The sequence below is a fragment of the Palaemon carinicauda genome, chromosome 21, assembly GCF_036898095.1.
Source record: "Palaemon carinicauda isolate YSFRI2023 chromosome 21, ASM3689809v2, whole genome shotgun sequence".
Classification (NCBI taxonomy): domain Eukaryota; kingdom Metazoa; phylum Arthropoda; class Malacostraca; order Decapoda; family Palaemonidae; genus Palaemon; species Palaemon carinicauda.
Window position 1 is genome coordinate 81,546,552 of NC_090745.1, and position 11,464 is coordinate 81,558,015.

General features: G+C 36.1%; 1 protein-coding gene across 1 annotated transcript in view; it reads left to right on the forward strand.

Moving 5' to 3' along the window:
• Positions 1-409: 409 nt before the first annotated feature.
• Positions 410-11,464, forward strand: part of LOC137614688 (uncharacterized) — a 26,040-nt gene continuing 14,985 nt past the window's right edge. Inside the window, exon 1 of the mRNA XM_068344371.1 lies at positions 410-1,976. Coding sequence (XP_068200472.1) covers positions 1,791-1,976 — 186 coding nt within the window. The 5' untranslated portion in view covers positions 410-1,790. The remainder of the gene's footprint in view (positions 1,977-11,464) is intronic.

Below are 11,464 nucleotides of genomic sequence, written 5' to 3' on the forward strand. Positions count from 1 at the left end.
GTTCTGTGAAATTAATTTGTCTGCGCCAGAATTACCTGTAGTTTGAATTATAAATTCTCTTGGATTTCATTTTTTTCATGTTTATAGGTTCTTTCTTGTGATTTATATATATATGTATATATGTATATATATATATATATATATATATATATATATATATATATATATATATATATATATATATATATACGTATATATGTGTATATATATATATATATATATATATATATATATATATATATATATATATATATATATATATATATATATATATATATATATATATATATATATATATAACCTCTTCTTTCATATTTTAGAAATAAATATCCATGAAAGTCTACATATGACGTTTCTGAAATTCTTCTAAAATTCAATGATAATTCCATTCATTTTCAGAATAGGCATCTTTGCCATACATAAAGTTAAAAAGAATAACAAAACGTTATTCTGAAGTGCAAGGAAACCCCTTTTCTTTGCTTAAAATAGAAGTAGATGGTGAGTACATTCAAGGTGTTTGAAAATCAAACTTGAAATAAAAACACTTATATGAAAACCGATTACTCGAGTGCTGGGCTGAGAAATTTTAAGATCCATCTTCGAAAACCAGCACTTATTTCCACCAGCACAGGTAGTCACTTCCTGAAGAGAAGGCGAAGGATACGCTGTGGTGAACATTCTCGAGTCAAGAAAAATCCAGCAACATCTATCTGGCAACTGAAGTTGACGGATTGGCCGGCCAAACTCAATAATACAAGCGTTAGCTGTATCCTGGTAAACAGCAACTGTGGCGTTAGTGCATAAATTGTTTTGCAGTAATAATATGTGAAGGAAATACGGCTTTATGAATGGTGTGTCTCCACGGACAAGAGAAGTAATAATTGCGACTGTCCATAAGCCTTTAGGATGCTGTGATATGTAGATTTATAATATATATATTTTTAGGGCGGGTTCTCATGTAAAAGAATCAGCAGCATTGTATCAAGCCGTTTTGTCCGTAACAAAAAGGTAAAATTTGTGTCTTCAACGATAGTGACAATAGAAGGCCTATTAAAACTAACGAAACATTGTTTTACAGTGTTGAGTTTTTTGCGTGTATAGTTTTGAAATGTTGTTTTTTAACGGCTTTATTTTCCACTCAGCGAGTTGGAAGGAGGAAAATACTTTTGTATTATAATGATTCTTATGAAAAGAGGTGAAATACTAAAAGGTTGGCTGACGGTGTGTCCTTTCGCCTTAAGAATCACAGACTTCAATTCAACGTCTTTAAGTCCGTCATGCTTCTCGGTTTCAAGATTTGTAGAGTGGAGTTTCTCATGTGTAAACATTTTAGCGTTATGTCCACAACCACTGTCCTCTCCTTTGAGTGATTTGTTCATGAGGAAAACACTTCGGCAAACGATTATTTTAATTTTCATAATTTTCATTACACTGGGTTGCTCCTTTTGGAAATTGTGTGCAGATATTACAAAGTCGTGTGTGATTTATGAAATTGTTAATATTGTGTGGTTACTAGCTCTTCAATAATGATCTAATGATCCTGAATAGTATACTGTATCTACCTAACTCATGGGTGTGTTAGAATAAGGAGCGTTGGTTGGACAGCAGTGTATGTAATTCTGAAAATGATAATCTAATTCATAAAAAAAAAACCTCCAGAGCTCTTATTCTCCGAAAAACAAAACTAATATTCAAGATAGCATCCACTAATGGCACCATCGACCTTTGTACCATTCCAATGACTAAACTGCAATGAAAGTATAAATTAGGAATACTTTCAACCATCACTAATGGCTGAGGACGTTTCGATTCATCTGGACTATGTGCTGAATATTGACACTGAATACTTGACTCCCAGCCATATTTACTTTTGGCTGGCGGAACTGGAATGGTGGCAGTGGGTCCTCATCTTGAAGGTCCTGCTCCTCTTTTGGGTCCTCAGTGTCACCGTCATCATACCTTCCATTTACATGCAGGTCAGTTATCTTCCTTAATAGAAAGTTTCTTAATCTAATGCATATAGTTGTTTTAAGTCATCATTTTTATCAGCTATTGCTAGTCCACCAGTGCAGAACAAAGGCCTCCACTCCAATCAGTTTATGATGTGTGTGGTCCTTCTATACCAGTTTATACCAGCAAACTTTTTTATTCGTTAATCCATAGTCTTCTCCTCTTTATCCTGCTTCTTTTGCTATCTCTAGTGTCCCATTCTGTTATTCTTAATGTCCATAAATTATCTGTCATTCCCATTATATGGCCTGCCCATGTCCATTTCTATTCATACATGTTGTTAGAATATCCTCTACTTTAGTTTCCTCTCATATGTATGTTGCTATTTTTCTGCCTCTTAGTGTTCTTCTCATCATTATTCTTTCCATTGTTTTAATTAAAGAGGGAGGGACAAACACATCAAATTTGGTTCTTATCATATTCTACGCCGGGAAAGTTTCAATTAGATTGTCCTTCATTTTATTGCCCTTCATTTTATTGCCTTTTATTGAAATGTTTGTCTTTTTATGGTACCATACTGATTTTGTTTCACAAGTGTAATAATAAATGTTTGTGCAGTGATTTTGCCTTTATATGTATAAGCGATATTTTTTTTCCTAGGAAATTACTTTCATTCGAGTTAAATAGAATATTTCAGATAAGTTTTGAACAATTACTATATAACACCTATTTTTCGTATGTTGACAGAAAATTCATATACATTTTCTAAGATATGAATGGAATTTTATGCTATTTCATTTTCAATTCATACAGTATATGATAATTTTTCAAAATATATTTATTCTTACTTTAAATTTGTTTCCTTTTTTTTTCATTTATATTCTTGATTTAATAGTTGGGATTCGTCTTCTTCTTCTTCTTCTTCTTCTTCTTCTTCTTCTTCTTCTTCTTCTTCTTCTTCTTCTTCTTCTTCTTCTTCTTCTTCTTCTTCTTATTATTATTATTATTATTATTATTATTATTATTATTATTATCATTATTATTATTATTGTTGTTGTTGTTGTTATTGCTTTATTTTAGCTTTGTGTACTTGCTTTCTATATGTATTTTACGTTATATTTCAGTTATTGTGCACGTACTGTAAAAGTGAATTAAATGGATCACCAACTTAAATACCTCCACTACTTCTGCTATTAACGTTAAAATGAGCGTTTTAAATGAGATATTGTTCAGTGTAATACTTATAGAGATAAACAGAGCCATGCTTTGAAGATCAGAAAAATTAAGTAGCAGCTTCTGGCTTTTGTTGGTCATTTTGTAAAGTAAACAAAGCAAGGCTTGTGTGCAAAGAAGAACAGCCTACGTATTAACCATTAATTCCAGAATCGCTGCGATATCAAATTGCTTTTTGTTAGAATAGATAATTTAATACGTTGATAAAAGGGGAAATAGGCGAATAAAATGATGAATAGCGTAGAAAAGACATAATTCGATTGTTTGTTCTTAATATTTTTTTATCATTGAAAATGTGACCTTTTGGGTTAGTACAGTATGACAATTTTAATGCACTTGACAGTATGAGAGGAAGAATATTCATAAGAAAAATAAGGAATAAATATCTTTGGTTCATTTATGATGAATAAAATGTAAAGGCTCAAATGCTATCCACCAGCAATAGAATACAAACAAAACACAAGTCAGTACACTTTTAATAGTCCAGCCGTTTTCAGTAAAAATCGTTCAAATTTGGTTAAAAGCACCAAATTTTGCACAAAGTTAGCTTGAGATGTACCTTTTGAAATGCGATAGAGACCCATTTGATATCTTTCCAATATGGCCGCTTTTTACAAGACGGCCGCCAAAAATCTGGAAAAGCTGCTATTTGAAGTATTTTCATCGTATAGTCACAATTTTGGAGTCTAAACCTATATTTTCATGGATGTTCTAAACATTAAAAGCAAATGTGGGCACACAAGACAAATATTTAAGGAGCAAATGGCCTTTTTGTTACAGAAATTGCCTACAAAAATATTAAACCGGCTGTAATCATATTTGTTCCGTAATTTAACGCAAAGTAAAGAATGTATTTGGATGTCAAACATAAGCACAGTGTTTTATTAACTCAATATGAAGAGTTTTATATCAACTTAACCCCAAAATAGGTCTTACCCTTGTAACCATCAATTGCTAGTACAGTAGTGAAATGACTAATTCAAGTACACAGTCTAATCACACACAGGCAACAATCCCCCCTGCATTTGCACAGAGCCGTACATGCTAGTTGTGCTTTCACACACTTGCATCTCCCTCTGCAGCCTTTGATTCAGGAATATCATACAGGAAACTGATGCTTGAGGCAGATCTGACCAATAGGGTTCCCATGCATTCCCAGGTCCTTTCATCCAACCCCATTCAACAGGTGAAGGTAACACGGGATTGGGGAGAAGTGACTGGCCCCAAACATGACCCGCTTGATAAGATGCTCTTATGACATTCTGGTAAAAAGCAGCAGAAGTTGGTGGTATGAGATCAATAGACCTGCCCTTCCTGGTGAAGAGATCTTTTCTCGCTTCATAAGCTGTTGTGGCAGATGTCATAAAGCAGAACGACAAATCGCTCTAGGTTTGCCATGTGCTGGTCAATTCTCTCCAGTGTTGGTACATTCCCAATGTCTGCAAACACCTCGGTTACACTTTCACATATTTGCCACGTCTCCCAAGAAGATTTCTTCCCTTTACCAGCAAAGGAGGATGTGTTGTCACACTCGCTGATGGCATGAAACATAGGCAGAGCTCGACACTTTGGACCTAGAGAACCAGGTATGGTGTGTACAGGGATATTGTTGAAGTTGTCCCCAACCCCAAAGCTGATCCACAGTTCACTTGCATGAATTGGAAGACATAATGCTATAGCTAACATTACTACATCAGTGTCCACAGTTCTGATCATGATCCTCTCACAACTATGTTGAACAGCATCTTTTGCATGGAGAGGAAGCTTGTGTCTGCTTTCTCATGGGAGCATGGAGATATTTGATCAATACTGTCCCTCTGGGGGTTGCAAAGGACCAATTCTCCTTTTGTGGACATAATTTGCTTGCCCTATGGACAGCTGACAGTAGTACATTGATCCGCTAGAAAACTGAAGAGCTCGACTTTGTTTGCATCACACCGCAAGAAAGCCTTCTAGTTGCCAGGAACAGGAGTGTTAGCCTTTACTTTTCTGCGGTCCCCCTCTCCTCTGAGACTCCTAGCAGTCGCCATCAGACTGTCTTGGAAGTACTTATCTAAGATAATATCAACTCTTCTTGCTGACTACAGTTGACGCTTAACATGTGGTACAAATACCAGGTCAGCATACTCTTGAAATGTTCTTGATGCACCTGGGTTAAGCATATTAACAATGGCAGCCCCATCTACTGTAGAAGAACTGCATCAGTATCAGGCTTGTCCTTGATTGTGGTACTATGCTGTGTAAGGAATGGGAGAAGATCAGCTTTGGTCCCACGTTGAAGTTTTCCCCCCTGTGACAATGATGGTGGACCGGACTGATTCTCATGGCGGAAAAACTCATCAATATCCCCATCTCTCACTTGGCAAGACACATACAGTTTAGAGAAAAGAGAACAGTCTTGTTTCAATGATGCAATTTGTTGCTTCTCCTTTGACACTTTGCGGGTAGGCTGGCTGCTGAATAGAGGAAATTTGTTCCTTTTGATAGGGTCTGTCAGACTTTTGGTTCTGTCTTCTACCCGTTCCTTCACAAAATCACTATATTGTTCATTTCCCACCCTTTTGATATGCCTTACAGTTTCTATAACCTCTTTGTCTACAACATCCTGGGTGCCTAATACAAGAAGATCAGATGAATCTTCCATGAATGGATTTCCCATATCTTCTAATGTATCACACAAGGATTTGACTTGCTTTCTGTATGTTGTCTGTAACCCCTGTTGAGCTTCATGGTGTCTTTGGTCTGAATGCTTTTCCGCCTGTCTCCGGAGTCCTTCCACCACAGTTTTAAACTCATTCACAACTCTTGACACTTCTGGCCCAGCTACCATCCATCTTTGGAGTTATGCACTGTTTTCAGTTAGGCCCACAGCATCACCATCTCCTATAATCTGGTTGTTGTTCTGTTCGTGAGCTTGCGTCTAATGGGATGCCGGAAAATGAGTGCTGTGTTTTGTGAACAACAAACTTTCCCTCTGAGAATTCAGCAGCAACCTCAGGATGCATCAAATCTAGGGAAGCCATATCTCTAATATGCACTGCAACCCAACGAGCATAATTTGGGTGGTAAAGTGCAAAGAACCATGGGGCCAGCTTTGTAAGTGCATCCTTGTACAGATTGAAGTTGCCTTGTCGCAGTGATTGGAGGAAATCCATCAAAGCTAGTTCTAGGTCAAGTGTGATGGACCAGAAGTTAAACATAGGGACTGCATTTTCCATTTTCACTCTCCATTGCTCAAAGCTTAGAGGATCTGTGGTGTGGTCTTCTGTTTGGTGACGCTTGTAGGCTCTATCCATGAGAATATACAAGCTCCCTGCAGTCACCTGGTGGGCATGCCTCGTTCTCATTATATGTGCAGCCTTCAGGAAGGAGTCTGCAGTACCTTGTGAGGCTATCTCTGCCTGCACAAGGGTGTTGGTCCATCCAGTTCCTTCCAGCCAGTCTCCAAGAACTTTGAAAAAGACCAGCTCAATGTGTAAGCCACCAAACATCACTACAACTTGGTTCTCACCTAAATGTTGGGGTATTACCATTGGAGTCGTTTGGCAATAGCATACAGTGGCTGATCACAGGCAACTACAGGGATCTGAACAGGATTCAGTAAATCTACTGCATTCTTCACAACTTTCATAGTATGGTCAATCATGGCACTTGACTTAGCCTCCTCATAGAACAGTGGGAGCAATGAGCTGATGTCGGAAGGAGCAGGCTGTTCTGTGTGGACCTGATCAGCATGGTATGTAGCCCAGGATGTCTTTAGGTCTGTTGATGACTCCGCTTCAATCTCTTCTTTCACATTTTTCAACCACCTTCAAAATGATTGTATAACAAACAAAATGGTTGTCACTGTAAAATTGTAAGAATTGAGATAGATAACAACAACATTCAGAGCAATTTTTCAGTATGTTTGACTTATTTCAAAATTTAAATGGGCATTTGCTGGTAAAATATTGTTTTCCTGTACTTATTTTTATTCTTATTGTATAGAACATCCTTGAAAATATAGGTAAAGACTCCAAAATTGTAACTATACGATGGAAATCGTTCAAATAGCAGCATTTTCCTGAATTTTGGCGGCCATCTTGAAAAAAGCGGCCATATTGGAAAGATATCAAATGGGTCTCTATCACATTTCAAAAGGTACATAAAAAGCTAACTTTGTGCAAAATTTGGTGCTTTTAACCGAATGTGAACGATTCCTCCATATTTTTACCGAAAACGGCTGGACTATAAGTCAATTGCAGAAATAGATTAATTTTATTCAATTCAAAGACGCATTGTACGATCGTACTGTTATATTGTCAATATAAGGGAGAAAGTAGTGATTTTTTTTTTCAAATGTTTCTTTTAATTTCCCCAGAAGTCATCGCAGCTGACTTTTATAAATTACGATTGTTACTTTCTCTTCAGTGATCAAATGCTTTTCATTTTGTGGATTAAAAGTGAGTTTAGTAATTTGAGCTATGTACTTTTACCACAAATACTTTTTTTATTTTTTTTTAGACTACTTCTATATCTGTCTTTCCCTTTTCAATGATACTTAATGCATCTTATTCTTTATTTTATACTAATATATGATTGGATGATGTCTCATATTTAATCATTTTCCACGTAGATGACAGACAGAACACCTATTATTTTGTATTTGTCTCTCTCTCTCTCTCTCTCTCTCTCTCTCTCTCTCTCTCTCTCTCTCTCTCTCTCTCTCTCTCTCTCAAATATAAAAGAATAATCATATAATTAGAATCAGAAAATATAAGTAAACCCTCAGCTGGGGTACCCTCTTTTTCCATTGTCTAAAGAAACAGTTTCTGTCACCGCTGAAATTACTAATATCAATTGATCTTAGATAACTAACGCGTGTTCTTTATAAAGATAAACCTGACGCACGTACCAAACATTAGATGTGCACAGGGGCGTAGCCAGAGGTTTCGAGCCCGGGAGGCGAGTGAAGGCAGGTTAGCAGGAGGGGCGGAAGACAAAAAAAAAAAAAATCAATCACTTTTAGGTGCAGTTTCATACTTTCCAAGATTCTATTAAAGTGAGTTTTACAGATAATTTAAAAATAAGCGGTTATTTACAATATATACTGGCATGCTTTCATTTCCAACTCTCCCTTGGAGGGCCCCCTCTCTTGGAGGCCTGGGGGCCATTTTAAAAAAGCCCGTCCTCCTCTGTCCCACCCATCCTTAGCTACCCCACTGATAATTTTCCTTGCATCTTATGATTGTGAGCCATTTTTGTCAGACCTTCTACTGTAATTGGAATACAATAGAATTTCAGAGGACTTGTAATAATCACAGGAAAGTACGTAAGATATAAAATAGGAGACTCTGGTACTCAATTAAATAGAATACATTAACCTTTGACGATTTCAAAATACAGTATATTTTAATAAGTGACTATTCTGTTGTTTAGTTAACTTGAAAGAACCTACACATAAATGTAAAGTCCAGAAGTAAAGTTTCAAAATCGTCTAGAATTAAAGTTAAACTTTTAATATTCAGGACGTTTAATTTCTCGATTATAGATTGCTGAGTAGATGAAGAAAGAGACACTATCAAAAACAAATATAGGTAAAAAGGTCAATCAGGCTGCTCAGATATCGATCGAGCAATTACCAGAATTGCTAGAGATCCAGCCACCACCACCCCAGAGTAGATCTCTCTCTCTCTCTCTCTCTCTCTCTCTCTCTCTCTCTCTCTCTCTCTCAGCGTAGTGGAAGCCCGTTCAGCTTCATACCGAATAACCAGCGTTCTTATTTTGAACAGGACGAATAGGAATGATTAGGGGTGTTTCGTAAAAAGTTTTTACCATAGTAATTAAACAATACATTATGATTATGTATACAATAACAACATCAAATCCATACGTTTCTAGTCCGCTGCAGGAAAAGGGCTACAGAGATATCTATCCATGTCTTGAGTTGGTCAATGTTCATCATCACGCCGGCCAGTGCAGATTGGTGATGGTAGGAGATTTTCGCCTGATCGCTCACCGCAAACCACCTTAGTATGGGTGTTCCTGAAACCATGTTACGGTATCCCTGCTCTGAAACGGACATTTTATATACCTTGTTGTTAATTGATCGTCATTGGTTATATAAAAGTACTGACGTAAATGACAGGTACTCTGAAAGCAATTTAATATCAAAACATGAAGGCCTTGGCAAATTAAACCTATTCCCCACTTGGGTGAAACCAATCATAGCTATTTCAATCTCTCAAGAAAGCTGCAGGGTGTTCCATCGGCTGTTATCATTAACATGTCGACGATTTTAGGGTAAGAGGAAAGTATTTTATACTTGCAAAATGTATGAGCGGAACTCTTTTTACCTGGTTCAAGTAGCCTACAGTAGACATTTGTTTCATGTTGACATTTCTTTCCAAAGTTTTTCCTTCAGCTAGAGAAGTTCAGCTTTGACGTTCTATCCTAATTATTTACTTTATCTATTGAAGGTATCTTATGATGAATCCTTTACTAAGGAAATCAATTACCAGTGTTTGATTCTAAAATAAAATATATATATTTGTATAAAAGTTTATGGATTATTGTGAGTGAGACAAAGTGTGTCGGGTAGAAAAATTATCTTATATGTAGGAATCATGGTGAACCATATTTATATCATTTATATAAAGCGGTAAATACTTATCAATTGTGTTTTGAGTAAAGATACCAGTATCGTAGATTAGTGTCATTGTAACGTAACGTTATGATAATATGTGTAGATATTCCTTTAGATTTTGCAAATGGAATTTGTTCATTTTAAGTCAATCCGTGAACAAAGTAGAATTTAGCAACAATAAGACTGTCTCGTTGCAATACACAGGCGCACACAAACATTCGCACACACGCATATATATATATATATATATATATATATATATATATATATATATATATATATATATATATATATATATACATATATATATTAGGTGGTGGGTTGGCCAAGGCACCAGCTACCCGTTGGGATACTACCGCTAGAAAGTTATGGGGTCCCTTGACTGGCCAGACAGTACTACAATGGATCCTTCTCTCTGGTTACGGACCATTTTCCCTTTGCCTACACACACACCGAATAGTCTGGCCTATTCTTTACATAGTCTCCTCCGTCCTCATATACCTAACAACACTGGGATTACCAACAAGTCTTCTGCACCCAAGGGATTACTGCTCTGTAATTGTTCAGGGGCCACTTTCCTCTTGGTAAGAGTAGAAGTGACTCTTTAGCGATGGTAAGCAGCTCCTCTAGGAGAAGGACACTCCAAAATCAAACCATTGTTCTCTATTCGTGGGTAGTGCCATAACCTCTGTACCATGGTCTTACACTATCTTGGGTAGAGTTCTCTTGCTTGAGGGTACTCTGGCACACTATTCTATCTTTTTTTTCTCTTCCACTTGCTTTGTTAAAGTTTATATAGGAGATATTTATCTTAATGTTACTGTTCTTAAGATATTTTATTTTTCCTTATTTCCTTTCCTCACTGAGCTATTTTCCCTGTTGGAACCCCTGGGCTTGTAGCATTCTGCTTTTCCAAGTAGGGTTGTAGCTTAGCAATTAACAATATATGTATATATATATATATATATATATATATATATATATATATATATATATATATATATATATATATATATATATATATATATATATACAGTATATATATATATATATGTGTGTGTGTGTGTGTGTGTGTGTGTGTAAATGTTCTTTCCAGTCACTCCCAGCGATATTGCCTCGTATAACGTAGTTCTCTCCCTGTCCCTCAGGTATGGGGATAGGGAGTAGTCAAACCCTGGTAAGTGGGTGCGTGTGCGTGTATAGTTATCTAAATATTTGTGCATCATTTTTGACTGGTCGCATATACTAGAATTAGTAGAATTAGTAACAGATAGTATCATTATTCAAACCTAATTTCCATTTCATTGACAATCTTGAAGAATACATGTTATTTTCTTCCTTTTCTAATTTCAAGTGATGCCTATTAAGTATTACTCTGACAGAAAAAAAACCTTTAACATCAACAATTTAGGTTAACTTCAAGAAGGAATTTTAATGTTACCATCTACAATAATTGTGATGTGAAATTTAGTAGTGAAGAAGTTGTATGTAGCGATGTAAAAGAAACTTTTATTTTAGGAAGACATGAAATGCGTCACGCTGCATGAGAGAAGATACTGTTTTTCACTCTGTTGACGTCATTCCTTCTTCAATTGCCACGGTGTTTTTAAAAGTCACTAGAAGTAGAACACAAGTTCTATTTTCAGAGAGTCTTCA